The sequence below is a fragment of the Lissotriton helveticus genome, chromosome 10, assembly GCF_964261635.1.
Source record: "Lissotriton helveticus chromosome 10, aLisHel1.1, whole genome shotgun sequence".
Lineage (NCBI taxonomy): Eukaryota > Metazoa > Chordata > Amphibia > Caudata > Salamandridae > Lissotriton > Lissotriton helveticus.
The window spans coordinates 495,912,636-495,928,016 of record NC_136071.1 but is presented as its reverse complement, the minus strand read 5'-3'; the positions used below and the strand labels follow the sequence as shown (position 1 = coordinate 495,928,016).

The 15,381-nt window shown below is 42.3% G+C and overlaps 1 protein-coding gene across 3 annotated transcripts in view; it reads left to right on the top strand.

Annotated features, from left to right (window-relative positions):
* MGRN1 (mahogunin ring finger 1) overlaps positions 1–15,381 on the top strand; it is a 336,236-nt gene that overhangs the window by 295,565 nt on the left and 25,290 nt on the right. The window contains exon 17 of one of the 3 annotated variants that reach the window (XM_078663000.1): positions 12,018–12,062. The exons of the other annotated variants lie outside the window; for them this stretch is intronic. Within the exon in view, the coding sequence (XP_078519126.1) occupies positions 12,018–12,058 (41 nt within the window). The 3' untranslated portion in view covers positions 12,059–12,062. The remainder of the gene's footprint in view (positions 1–12,017; positions 12,063–15,381) is intronic. 3 annotated transcript variants of the gene reach the window in all.

Genomic DNA, 15,381 nt, shown 5'->3' with positions numbered 1-15,381 from the left:
CACACTCAGTGCAACATACTAGGGTCTGACCAGTAAACCAAATCAGCCAATCATGAAATCACTAATCCATACATTATTTTATAATAGGGAGAGCATATGCACTTTAGCACTGATCAGCAGTGGTAAAGTGCCCAGCGTCATAAAATAGCCAACAACAGGTCAGAACAAAATATAGGAGGAAGGCAAAAAGTTCAGGGATGACCCTGCAAAAAAGGGCCAAGTCCAACACCTATTTATAGCATTTGGAACAATAAATAAATGAGGCCCAATTACAAAACAGACTCTTGCAAGATGGATAGTTACATGCCACATGAAATTCTATGAGCTCATGAAAAAGTCTCTGATAAGATAAGTAAGACATCATTCTACAAGAGCAGTGACAGCTACTACAGCTCTTTTTTGCAGGATGTTCTCCCTTGCACATGTTTAAGTATTTCAATGTAAATTGAACAGTCTAGTTCTTTACCATAGTTGAGATAGCTATGCTAGTCCATCTAAGAGGGCAGGAGCTTCACATCTGTCTGTACTTGGATGATTAGCTGACTTGAACCTTGGAATCGATTGTGGCTTTTTAAACAATTTGTTGTCAACACTGTTGTAGTGCCTGCTTGTCATAAAACTGAAATCTTAATTGGTTCTAACTCAAAATGTTAAATTCTTAAGAGCTGGTCTTTACAGATTACATTAGTCCAAGAAGCTAAATAGATAAAAAATAAAGCATTGTAAATAACGTAGGCTGCCAGGATGCTTTACCACATTGAAGCTTGCACACTGGAAAAAAAACAACAAGCTCACCAAAATCACTTTACTGTTTATCACATTTGTGAATTTAGTACCTGTTACAGCTCTTTTTCAAACACCATAAAGCAGGCGTTGCACTTACTGAAAGGGTCTCCAGCATATAGGCAGGGATCTACTCACACCAACAGTGGGAAAGAAAAAGGGTGGAGAGGATCTGCACTGCAAGTCCTGCTTCCCTACTTAAGTTTTCTGGGGTAAATAATTTAATCTGCCTATACCGCATGGGTCTACGGATATTATTGGTTCTGGACGGAGGCCTTGTTTTTCTCATTGTTTTTAAGATTCTCTTTGCTTTTTCTTGAACTACCTTAATCGCCGGGAGTCTAGTAGATTCAGAATGTACCCTGTGCAACGATCCATATGCAGTTATCCTAGTGTGCCCTGTTGTCCCCATCATTTTTGTTCACATAAAACAAGATATTTGACTCCCTATGTTTGTCAGCAAATGGTCTTTTAAGTCTCAATCGTACAATTATCACCTGTATGTTAGAACAAATTTAGGGGCCGATTAGGATGTTGTGTGGAAACTTTACGCCCAACACAGTCTCGGAATCTGGACCGACCGACTCCCGCCTAACTGATTACGATGCGACCGAACACTGCTCGGTTGGATTCCCATTGACTCCTATGGGATCCCGTGTTTTGCCCAACAACACAGACTCCTATGGGGAAATGGGGAGTGTGCGGAAATCTCTGCACCCTGTGGCAGGCACCCCATGGTGCCTGCAACACAGTGCAGGGTTTTACAGGGGGGTCCCTTAGGTACCCCTTCAGCCCCCAACTGGAGGCCTCAGGATGAAGGGGCCCTGCTAGGGGCCCCAAAAGTCACTTTCTGACAGCCTTTTCTTGTTGGACAATCCGACTCGGAAAGGCTGTTGTAAACGGACATCATAATCGTTTGGTCGGATATGCTGTCAGTAGAGATGTAAGATGCGATTCTGACCGACACAAACTCTCCGAGCGCCAGTCGGAACCGATTTTGAATGACCGCTTAGTTTACCTTCTGACCGCAAGCATCGTAATCGGTCGGTTGGATTGTAAACAGACCGAGTTGGTCGTAAGGGTTCCGACACAGTCTAGAAGAATACGACTGTCTGGGGGAGGCTTTCCGCCCGACATTGTAATTGGCCTCTAAGTGTTTTACTTGCACAGTACAAAGTCTAATAAATATTTTTCATCTCGAATGAAACTAACTGGCAAAAAAGGCTTTTCAAACCTGTTTAATTGTATCTCATATCTAGGAGTACTATGATATACACTGTTATTCGCCTTAAATGGTACTCGAGTGCTTGCATTTGGCATTTATGCCCCAGATCCAGTTAGAATCTGAGGTTGGGCTAATGAAGGTCGGGGAAGTTCTATTCTGTACTTTACTTAAAACAGAAATATCGAAGTGTCCATACTTGCTTTTGAAAAGTGCTGGTGCTTACTCAAACTTTCAGAAATACAGAAGTAACTGGCAGTACCTGCCAATTTAAACTGCTTAGCCTGCTGCTGGCATTTGGTGAGGTCCAAGCGACCTTCCCTTTTCGGTACAAACTCTCTCTAGGGTTTAACATTGTGGATCATAAGGTCCCTCATAAAATATTTATTTAACCACATTGGTGCTAAGGCAATTCCCGCTGGGTGCTGATGATTGAAAATCCCATTGTTCATGACAAGGTCAGCTCGTCATTAGCACAGCTCCAGTGTACTGCATGACGAGCTGACCTAGTCATGAGCATGGAAGGGGTTAAGGGATCATTGCTAACCCTATGATTGTTGAAGGCCTTCCTACGTGTTTCGAATATTAATTTGGACTAGCGTCCTAGGAGATTGCTCATTGGTTTTTTTCTTGGAATATATATTTTTGATGTTGAATTTTTTATTTCTTGCTTATCACTTTATTATCACTGGTATTGATTGGGGAGCACTTCTGTCTACCTGCTTTGGTGGGTCCTCATTATTTAACTACCTTTCAGAATTGTTATAATTATTTGTAAACGCTGCATCAATATTGGTACGCTGTTCTATGGTTTTCAAATATGAACGAGCATTGGCAAAGCAAGTAGTTCTTGTCCCAGCAAGATCTATTGGCTTTGCCAATGAGTTTTAGCCATGTTGTACACCAGCTGCTGATCAATATGGGTAAAACTTAGTGGCATAGATGTGAGTGGTGTGTAGCATCATAGTGAGGCGTAGCGAAGAGTAGAGTGTCGGAAAAAAATGGAGTAGTGTAGAGTGTCATGGAGTGCCATAGAGTAGTGTCGTAGAGTGGAGTGTAGTGGAGCATTGTGGCAAAAAGAGTGGAGTAGACTGGCATAGAGTAGGGTGGAATGGCATAGTGTTGACTGGAATGGCATAGTGTTGAGTGGCGTGGCTTTGAGTGGAAGGGTGCAGAGTGAAGCGGTGTGGAGTGAAGGGGCACAGAGTGGAGTGGAGAGGCGTGGAGGAGGGTAGAGTGGAGTGGAGGGGCATATAGTGGAGGGGCGTGTACTGGCGTAAAGTGGATTGGCACAGAGTGGCATAAAATGGAGTGGCATAGAGTAGCATAGAATGGATTGGCATGGCATAGAGTGGGGTGGCATTGAGTGACATAGAATGGAGTACAGTGTTGTAGAGTTGAGTGGCATAGAGTGAAGTAAACTGGCATGGAGTGGCTTAGAGGGAATTTCGTAGATTGGCATGGAGTGGTGTAGAGTGGAGGGGCATAGAGTGACCTAGAATGGAGGGGCATAGACTGGAGGAGCCTAGAGTGCAGTGGCATAGATACCATACCTCCAAAAACTCTGGTGCGTTACAGTGTATGCTACTACATACTCTGCATATGCCAGGGGTGCCATGATCTGGATCCAACCGGGGATCCAATTTCAGGCCTTAGATAACATAGTTGACAAAGAAGTACAGTATGTGCTGCTTGAAGTGCGCCTCAATGGCATACCCATATTACTCAGGAGCATCGATGCCCCTAATGCTGACCAAGACGCGTTCTGGACAACACTCTCTGCCGTCCTAGCCTAGCAGGCCCATTGATATTGGGAGGAGATTACAATTGCATCCTGGATTTACTACTCCACCACTCCCACTCACCCTTACCATGCTCCTCCCACACATTCACTGGGAACGTTTTCTGAACTAGATGCAGCACTGGGTACTCACGGATGTGTGGAGAGCCTTTCACCCTACCTCTCAGGTATACTCTTTTAATTCCAGACCCCACAATGTGTTTATGCACCTCAACAGTATGCTATGCTCCAACACCCTACTCCCCTCCTTCCATGCTGCAGAATACTTGGGCTGAGTAGTATCCAACCACGATGCCCACATTACTGATCTACAATGGGGTACCCCCCACCCACTAATCCCCATGTGGCATCTATCCTGGGACTGTCTGGAAGATCCTTTCTTCCTGAACACCCAAGCCTTCCACACCTATGCTTACTTTGCAGACAACGAAGGCACAGCCTCTAATAAACTTCTGAAGCGCCTTCAAGGTGGCCACCTGAGGTATTTGCCTTCAAGAAATCGTAGATGTGTGGCATGGTCCAGCTTAGAAGCATAATAGCGCGTAGCTGAGATTGTCCATGTTGTAGACTAGACAAATCTTGTTCCATTATGTCGATAGCTGAGGACACAATGTTGCCCAGTGAATACATACGAGACAAAAGCGTGGTAATGCCGTTGTCTACCACAGCTAAGGCCTCTTCTAGATTAATTCTATTGATTTCACAAAGTGTCTCAGCAGCTTCCTGTTGGGAGACTTTCCAGACTTCATTGTAGATGGTACATAAGAAGCGTTTCCTGCGTGGTGTCTTGGGACCTAACAAGAAATCCTTAATATACAAATTGTCTGATAGAAGGGAAAAGTGTTTTTTTACTTGTGATAATGTTGACGTCTTTAGCCAATCTATGCACAACGTCCCGACACTATAGAAAGTCACTACTCCTGAGTCGTCTATGTGTACGTAGTGTGGGTCGGGCCTATGGATACTAAATCTTTCGGTGGTACCCTTGAATCTTGAGTTACACATATTTGTGTCTACAGGTCAAACCAACGAACCCTTCCAATCGTGAGATGATGAATTGTACGTAGTTGTACCACGTATCCCTGTGTGTTATTTGAGACACCCTTAATAGGTGTGGTTGAAGGGATGCTCGGTGTCTTCATGTATTTGATTTTTGCAAACCTGTAACAGGTAGTCTGTTGCACTGTTCTGTTCAGGAAAATCATCTGGAATGGTATGAGGCAAGCTCTAAATAAAGCCTCAGTTCCCTGAACCTCCCACTCTCTTGTCCCCCAGATAGAATTTGTGTCTATGGTGTCTCTCCAGCAGTCGAAATCCTATATAGACAGTTGGGCGATAAAAGGTGCTGAATATATCAGTTTAGTATGTCAGCATTGTCTTCTTCGTTGTTGCATTAGTCTACGCAGGTTTGTAGTAAAACGATTATGGGTCCGATGTATTGAGCCCTGAAAAGTATGCAAACTTCTGTACAAATGTTGCAGAACTACCTTTTGGTGGTGTCGGGCAATGTTCCCATTGATGGTAAGTGTTAGCATTGCTTGGTACACTTGCTCTATGCAAAAAATTATGACCATAATGCTGGTAACAAAACATGGTATCATAATTAGTTGTATCTTCATACAATTCCCAGTAAGAAAATGCAGATGACTGTTCTAAATCTGAAAGCATTGTACTTATAGTTTCAATGTCCCAATCATCAGAGAGTGTACTGGGGGTAATAAAATTATTTAAAGAAATTTGAAACAAATGTGGAATTTTTAAATGTTTAGTGGAACAAAATACATCATATGAAACTTTATCTCAAACTATACCATCAGGTATAGGGAATTGCTGTAATGTTTACCAGGGGCAAGTCTCTTTGTTCACGGTGTGATGACGTATGTGGTTTCAGCACCAAGCTCACAGATTGTACTGCAGAGCGTTCTGGGAGATAATGTGCTTTCACAAGCAGAAAAAATACAGTTACTATGCCGATTCAAAATAACAGGTATACTATTCCTATTGTAAACCAAATATACAACCAAGGTGACACTAAGTAAGTCTTTTGGAGCAAAAGATAGAATTGTAGAAGTTTCTCTTTCTTTGTAAAGAGTGGCGTTTGATCAGGTTCACTTGGATCTGAGGAGAAATCATCGAAGTTGATGAAGTAGCCAGACACAGTTCGAACTATCTTTTGTAGCTCTGTAGGTTTTGTAAAACTGGCAGATGTGTTGTTTGAAGGCACATTAATGTAGACATCATTGTTGGGCTTGATTGTGACTTGCATTGTAGTTTCTTCCTGATGTTTTTCAATTTCAACTGGAATGATTTGTGCTCCATTATTTGGTATTCCTTCATTTGTGTAGTGGAGTCTTGAAAGGTTATTAGTCTTTCCATCTGAACTTCCTGTATAGTAGCAAGAGGAGATCTGCGGCTACTCAGGACCCCACGCTGCCTACTGTTGAGAATCGGCCACATGATGCGGTTTGTTCAGATCAATGGAGACAAACCTTTTCTCTTTTTTACCGGCAAGAAGCGGAAGAAGTACTGTTCTTGTTCCCACAACCGCCAGGACAGGTGCGGGTGCTCTGTAAGATGGCCCAAACTCTCTTCAGTCCACAATCTTTTCCCTGACAAGGTCCCCAATCTGCGAGACCCAGGCAGGTCTTGCTGAAACTGGTTTTACTTCTCCAGTCGCCTAGTGTTTGACTATCACGTTGCTTTGTAACGCCTGGAATTCATTGAGTTCCTGTAAAACAGCCAAAGGGTCATTCACTTCAAATGGTTTTGCATCCGCCACTGTGCTAGCACATTCGAGATCAGGTACCCACATTCTTGTCCCAAACAGGATTTCATCAGGGTTCACGGCCTCCCAAGGATTTTCTTGGCACATTATTGAGTGCCGTCTGGACCCGTATAGGTGATTGACCCAACTACTACCCGCACCTAATACCCTGTTAAGATTTGCTCTAGGTCCCGGTTTTTCCTCTCCTCCACCGAATTTCCCTTGGGATGGTAGGGGGATGAGTACTGCAAGGCCACGCCCATATTTTCCATGGCTTCCTTGTGAGCCCGAGAGCTAAACGCGGGGCCATGGCTGGAATGTAACATGCCAGTTGCGTATGTCCTTGTGAAGACTCACAAACCCTTGATAACAGTTTGAGCATCAGCCAAGCGCTGGGGCCAAACCCTCATGAATCTAGAGCATGAATCCACTGCCACCAAGATGTACTTGTAAGCCCTGTCTGAATTTAAGGGGCCACAGTGGTCGAAATAGACACATGCTAGAGTTTGTCTGAAATCAGTAATGGTGTTTATGGTGGCCTGTCAATGGTGGAACCCTTCATCTGCTGACAAATACTGCACTTCAGGACATAGTCCTTTGTTTGTTCTGTCAGCCCCGACCACCAGTAACGCTGCTCCAATAATGACATTGTTGCAGTTACTCCTGCGTGTGCACGGCCCAGACCCTTGTGTGCAGCTGAAATTAAGCCTAATCTGTGATCTTTGTTTGGTATTACTCCACCCCCACTCCTAGAATTTGAGCACACAGTGTGTGGTGTGCATCTAACTTGTAGGAGTACTTGAGTGGAAAGCCTTTCGGCAGTACGGCAGAGACATTCTTTGTGGCATTGATAGCTACCAGTACATCTCTTTCTATTCTCGTGCGTGAACGAGTGATTGCAGCAACTGCAGCAGTTCACAGTGTCACCTTGACGGCTTCATCAACCAGTGAATTCCCTTCAACGTGTTTGCCAACACGCTGATGACTCTAGGTGTGAATAACTTGAGCCCATGGCAGGCATGCTTTCAGCTTTGCCACTTGTTCCCATAACAATTTATGTTTTATCGTGCCACCGTTGGTGTCTTTAAACCCATTCTGGCCCAAGTAATGAAGATATTTATTGTAAGATTGCTCACACTAAAATTAATCGCACACAATTAGTGTGGGAAATTCCCAATCCGTATACTGTAATACTAGTCTCAGGGCTTTCAGTTCTGCTAGCTGCACTGTGCAATCTCCCAGAGATTCCGTAGTCATATTGCTGGGATGAAACTTACCATCCTGCATACGACCTTTCACTATAGCACACGCAGCGCTATATTGATGTTTATTTCCAATGGCAGGTTGAGCAGAACTGTCAGTGTAAATGATGTATTCATACTGATCTAGAGTCAAGATTTAATTCAGGAGAGAGTATTCTTGTTCCTACTGCAGTGAGAGAATTAGCCCATTGTATCCAACGTGGATGCAGTGCCTTTGCATTTGGAATGCTGGCTTTGGTTACCGGTTCTAAAGTCGGTATCGGGGTTCAGCGGTGATGCATTTCCCCTGTGCTAGGGCTCTGTCTCTCCCTACAGCAGTCTGTACTGTGGTCAGTAATTTTTCTGTAGCTGCAAATCTATTTTCATCATTCGTAATCAAATTTGATTTGTATGCGATTGGAACTGTCTCACCATCATTGAATATGATGTAGGTATACCCTAATAACCCGGGGACGACCCGTATTACCAGGTTGTAGACGTTTACTCGTGTCTGCAAGTGTTTTGAAGCTATCATGTCCGCTTGATCTGAATGTAGAGTGTCTGTATGTTTTTGAGTCCACTTGTTTGCTGTGAAATCTGGTCTGATTAGGTTGTAGAAAGGTTTTACTTTTTCTGCATAGTCTTTAATGTATGTTCTGCCGAAATGTAGAAATCCTAAAATGGATTGTAGACCTTTCAGAGTCTTTGGAGGCTGGATTAGCGCACATTTTTCTAAAAAAATTTGCGGCCAGGCTTTTCCCTTCACTTGACAGATCATATCCCAAAAATAGGACACTGAGATGGGCAATTTCCGACTAGTTTGACTGCATTAAGGCTGCCCTTACTTTGGCTAGTAGTATCATTGGCACATAAGTGGTTTGACAAGAAATGCTCACAGGCCCATAGAGAGCTAATGGTGTCCATGCAAAAGCATCCCTGTAACTGGGAAGAGGTGAGGAGGGCCAGGGCTACTTATCGTTTGGAATGCAGGGATCAAAAAAGGATTCTAAAAAAGGAGATGTGGGACAACCTACTTGGGGGCCTGTGCTTCCCAGGATAGTGCAGCTTTTTGGAGTGTAGAGAATCACCCTCTGTTTTGAGTAGACCAGTTTTCTGTGCAAGTTTCATCCATTACTGCAGTGGGCTGGGTAGAACATTTTGCAGCCATATGTATATATGGAGAAGGGTGAGCAACCGCCTTACAGCGGCCAGGAGGCCTTGGGGATTACCTTTGAGTGGGAGGAAGTCAGGAATGCCATCTTGTCACTTCCAGCAGGTAAGGTTCCCGGTCTTGATGGGGTCCCTGGGGATTTGTTAAAATCTCTAGTTGGCTTGTGGGCACCAATAGTGATCCAACATATTAATGGGGCCATTCGTAGCTCTTCGATTGTGCCTATATTTAATACGGAGAATAGAATGGAATCCATCTGTTACCTATTTCTTTGGTGGATATTAAGTTTAAAATCATAGGTGGGGTGCCCACTGGGCCTCATACTACCTGGGCAAAAGAACAGAAGATTTTATCTGAGATTCAATATGGGTTCAGGCCAGGGTGGGGAACTATTGAACAAAATCCGGATTTACATTTGATAATCTCTAAATATAGAAGTGCAAGGGGTGGTGCAATTCATTGGGCCTTTATTGTACTCAGCTCGATGTTTGATAGGGTTAATAGAGCTAAGCTCTGGGTCGTGCTGTGATCTATGGGGGTTGATGTATGGTGTAATGAAGAATGCACTCAGCACTTCAGATTAAAGAGAGGGGTTGGCTAAAGCTGCATCCTGGCCCTCTTTCTTTTTATCCTGTATATTAATCGGCTGAAATCTGTTTTAACTGAACAAGGGATGGACTTTCGCTTGCTGCCTGCCGTCTTATATGCTTATGATGCAGTCCTAGTCACATGTACGGCCACGGGTTTGCTGCAACTCCTAACTCCTTGACCTAGTTTCATTGAGGATCTTGACCTCACAACAAACTATACCAAATCCCATGTCATGGTGGTTGGTCATATAAACACCAGACCAAAAATATTTATGGTTAAGGGTAAACTTATCAGCAGGGTGAGCATTTTACTTGTCTGGGCATCTTACTTGATTGTCATTTTAATTGGAAACCATTGCTCAATAAAAAATATTATGCTTTTCAGAGGACTTCTTGTAGTATTAATGATTTTTATTGAAGGCTTGGGCATTATCAGAATAAAACAATGCTTAATGTTTATAATGCCGAATGTGTGCCCCAAAGCAAGTTTTGGATGTGAAATGTGGGGCTGCATGCCGAGTACTATGTTCATGAGAGGCCTTATAAACGGCCAGCATTTTTGTTTTTCCAACTCTTACCCACACATGATGTCTGGTTTTTTTCTGTCACGTTTTTAATCAGGGATGTTACATTGGCAATGAGTATCTTCATCTGGATTTTATATTTTTGCTTTGAATGTTTTTTGGAGTCTTCAATTTGTTCTAAGAAATGTTTTTGCATTTACGCTTTAAATATCGCTCCCTGAGAGGATGTTGAGAAGTTGGGGGTTGAGCCATGTTGGCTATATGTACTGTTGCTCAGCCTTTGTAGAACAGTAAGCTTTATTTACATATACTGTAATGTTCTCATTTTTGTGGATGCATCTTGTTATTATGCAACAAGTTACTTTCTCTTTCATGATTGTTTTTACTTCTGGGTGCACTTTTATGATTTTAGGAAAGAAATCTAATAAAGTTATACAACCACTACTACTACTCCTGAACTTGATATAATACTGCCTTGGTGACATAAAAGTGCCACTAGTGAGCTGATCCTTTATTGCTCATGGTTGAGAGCCATATAGTACTTCAACGGTCGCTCAATAGCTCTCCCACTGAGCACTCATAAACTTGTGAAATTGTGGGTGTCCACAAACCTTTCTTTGGCCCGTTTTTACCTTGGTAATGTTTTGACACTTACTTGTGTCTATGGCAAGTGACAAACGGGAAGAGAACACTACTGAAATTGGTGAATATTAGAAGGGATTTCTCCAAGCGGAATAATGGTTTGCCTTCGAGTAGAAATGCATAGAAAGGCAATTGATTACAGTGCAATCACTGTACTGAAGGTGAAAAAGGCTTTGCAAGAACATACATATACATTGAAAAAAGTTTGCTAGAAATAAATCTGGAAAACTGAAACAGTTTCACCTGATCAGAGTTTTATGTGGAAATCTTTGAAAATTCCAGAAATATGCCAGTCTGCACTCAAACCTATATATGAAACTTTCTTTTAAAATGTTCACCCAGCATCGTTAGTTGCCTATCTTTACAATGATCAATGTGTCATCTCTTTAATTCTGTGCATATTCCATCCTGGTATAGTAGGGATGTAGTAAATTGAATACATGAGACCAGTTATTCTTGGTGTAGTCTGCCACTAAGCACTTGTGTGGGCATGAGTTTAGGCCTCCTTTTCTAGTCCAGTGCACGCTCGAATCAAACAGATCTTGGAAACTGGCAGCACAAGGGATATGTAACACTTTAGGTGCCAAAGTTAATTTGGTGTGTTTTGGGTTTTTGTTGTCAGTTCAGTGTTTTTTTAACTTTATGCTCTCTCCTTTACCCTTGATCTGTGTTTGGTTGTCCCCATCAAATTTATGGGTTTGCTTCTTTATTCCTGCATTTCTGTCATTGATTATAATGACTTTCAGTATTTCTAGGTACCTACAAAAACTTCTGAAATTACTATAACATGGCGCCATGTGCTTGTAACAAATATCCCATAACACCTGTCCCACAAAGTACATTAGCACCCGTGAATTTAATGTATCTCACTACAGGAATCAGGGTACCAGTACAATTCTGTATTTGAGGCAAAGGCCTTCAATGTGTGAGTGATCGGTTTGAGTCCTTTTGTATCCCGGGGAATGAGGCCCCAGTTGTAATGGGGTAATGCAAAAAGCTTTATTCGACAAATAAATGTCATAAAAGCGAAATCCATCTAATAAACCAGTACTGTATATGTAGGTTAGTTTAGCCGATCAAAGTTCATGTTTAGATTATGTGGAAAAGGTGTACTTCTCTTTCAGGCAGCAATTGCACGTTTGCTCTTTTGCCATTGATCTAATATAGACAATAAAATACTGTTTGGCAGGTATTTTCTGCTGTGTGTGTCATTCTATTCTGATTTCATTTCTAATGTGCCCTTCCTTTTCTGTCTCTTTTCCTTTGCTGTTTTGGTCAGCTCTGGGTCCTGATTCCTGCTCAATTGGTATTGACGAGTAACATGGTATGTTTTTCTTTCTATCTTATGCATCACTTGTTTTAGTCCACTCTGATTTTGGGTAGAGGAGGCAAGTGGTAATAAAAGAGGCATCACCTTTACAGGTGTGCAGTCCACTGACGGCCTGACTAAAACGTTGAAGAGAGCCATAAAGGTGCCTCTTTGTTTCCGCTATCTGATCCTCGTCAATGGCTTTTGCTTGTTACTTATATGTTTACTCAACTTGTGTAATCTTTACCTGTCTCTTATTGTGAATGGAAATGACTATTCTTGGTCTATGGCTCTGATAAATGTGTCGGAGGTACCTTAGTGTAATGAAAAAATACATGGTGTCAATTCAGCACAGCACATACTGAACTGCTTATTTGTAAGTTTAATATCTTTGTCTCTCCAGGTCTGACTCTTATCTAGCACTCATGATTAGTTTGAGCTGAACTGAGTTACACGTCATTGATTCAATTGCATGTCAAAAGCCAACTGTGCTACCAGGTAGTACTGTAGGCAGCCTCAAAGCCACTTCACATTTTGGGAAACTGGCAGTACTGCAGTCGGTCCTGATTCCAGCCTAATCCGACTCCTTAGTCAGCCAATGTGTTGGTTATGGGTAAATGAGAGCAGTGTATATCTTATTATAGATAACCAGCCTCTTTCTGGATGTGCTTAGCCTTTACTGGACTGTCCGTAACCTTTCCCAGTGGGGCAAGACTGTACCTGCTCCCAAATGGCCATCATCCCTGAACCTCAAGCAGAGTGAAATTAGGATATTCTCTGGAATGCCCAATCCTACATTTTTCTACCGCCCCCCGCCCCCCCCAGAGTGAAACTAAGCACATTGTGGAGTTTAGTCATGACTCAGACCTTGGACCTGCTGAATGCCACTGAGACCCATGCACAAGTGAAACCGTCAATACCTGTTAATACGCAAGTGAATACCTGGTCATGTGAAACTGACAATATCCAGTTTGTCTTTGTATTCTTAACTAAAGTCCTACATTCTTAAATCCAGGAATGAAAATGTTACAATACTACTAGTCCAATATCCTTTAGAAGTAACTGTTTGTCCCTGTTTTCAAGTGGGGAAAAAACTTTTTGAGACTCCCCCCTCCTCCTTAAATTCCCCTCTTGAGAGGTTTCTGAATGCAGTGAAAGTTTTGATAAGGTTTGCTGTTGATTATACCTTTACATGCACCATGTGCCATTAATTTCAAGAATATTTGCTGGGAGCATTCGGCCAAAGCTCTGCCTGTAAAGTTGCCTTCAAATGTTGAATTTTGTTTTTGTGCAGATCCAATGTTCATTACTAAGTCTTGTTTACATATTCACAAGTACCATTTCAGAATAGCAAATGCTTTGTTGATATTCATATCCTCATTTAAATTGAAGATTTTATTTTTTATTGTGGTTGAACTCTGTAAATAGAAGTTTTGCCCATGTTAGAATTAATTTTGCAAGAGGCCCGAAATTAAACATGGTGAAAATGTTCTGAATGTTCTGCTTCTTTCTCTTTTCTTTATCTCTCTACATTTCCTCTGTTCTCTTGCTGCCTGTCCTCCCCATTTCTCTCCCCCCTCTCACTGTCTTCGAACTTTCTCTTTCCTCCACCTAGATTGTATGCGCTTAGAGGCCCCGGTGGCTATAACGCGCGATACAAATCAAATAAATAAATAAAATAAATAAATTGTTCTCGATCTCATTTGTCCAACTCATACCCTTGTATTACTTGCTTTCTCATTTTTCTCTCTTCTCATTTCTTTTATTGTTTTTCTGGCCCTCACTTTCCTCCTCCTCCTGCACTCTTTACCTCTCCAATCTCTTGCTCTTTCCTCTATCTCCTGGTCTGACCTCACTTTTCCTTCTTGCATCCTTTTTCTCTTGCTTCCTTTCACCCTTCTTGCCCACTCCTGCACTTTCCAACTCTCTTCTTTTTCTGTTTCTTGGGCTCCCTTCAAGCTTGCCCTCGATCTTCCATTTTTGTGTTCCCCTCCCTCACCTATCTTTTATTTGTCCCCTGTCCTCGTGCTCTCTGCTCACCTCCTATACCATACTCTATCCTCTTATCTCCTGTCCTGTTCCAGCCCTTCACTTTTTTCTCCTTTGAACTCTTCCTCTGATTATATATCTTGCTCTCCTCTGTTTTGTTACGTCTCCCATTTTTCTCCTGAATTCTCCTATCTCTCTGTGCTCTCTCTTTGCCTCCCTGCTATTTACTCTTATATCTTCCTTCCCCCTCTCATGCACCCTCCTTCTTCCCAACCACCTTCACCTAGTCCACGAATCCTCACCCCTGTGACTTTCACAAGATGTCCCTTCCTCTGCTAACTACCACCACCTTGAGCCAATCCCTTACATTCCTACCGCACTTTGCTTTTATCACCAAGTGCAGTAACTCAACTCACTACCTTTCCCTTTCAGTTCCCATAGATGTCTCCTATACCACCTTCCTCTAGAATAGGAACTTGCCTTCCATATGAGCTCGCCTTACAGTTCCTTTTAGCACCCATGTAGAAAGTTGTACACTGAGACCATGCTAATACCTTTTCTCCACAGACTGTTTGGCTAATGAACTGCCAACTTGCCACATATACGTTTTATGTCACTTTGAGTACCACTACAATGTAACACTGTTTCAAGAGCACTGCATCTTCAACATTGTATTGTCTCAGTGGAGGTGGGGGCAATCATGTTTTTTAATGGTTACCTTTCTACTATTTTTATTTTCTAAACAGTTAACTGATTTACGGTACATATCTTTGATAGTGTATTGTTCCACGATTAATTGGTGTAATGGCCTAAGATGTACTATTCTAGTTTTAGTACAGTGACATACTTTACATCAGACTATACAACTATCTTATCAATTACACCTACAAGTTGAAGAATTCCTGACACAGAATTGTTTTGAGATGACCAAAAGAAACGTCATGGGTGAATTTAGGAGTTTGGTGCATGGGAATCAGGGGCTTGGAAAGTGATAAACTTAGCAAGTGCTCAATCCGCACGGGGGATGGGAATGAGAGATGGCATCAGACTCAGGACATCAAAGAATAGCCTAAAAGTATCTACCCAACTGTGGTAAAAGACCTTAGACACCATTCTGCGATTAGATAATAACCCACTTCCAAGGTCTAAAGTCCTACTCTCTGACAAAATCAGTTAGCAGAGCCACCACTGTACATTTTCTTGCTTCACCAACACAACACTGATATGAATACAAGACCTGCTAGAAGTGAGAGATTCATCTGAACCAAACTTGTGTCAGTCAAACTTCAGTGTCAATTGAGCTGCATGACCAGAATCCTCACCATGAACCACCACACAGACTACA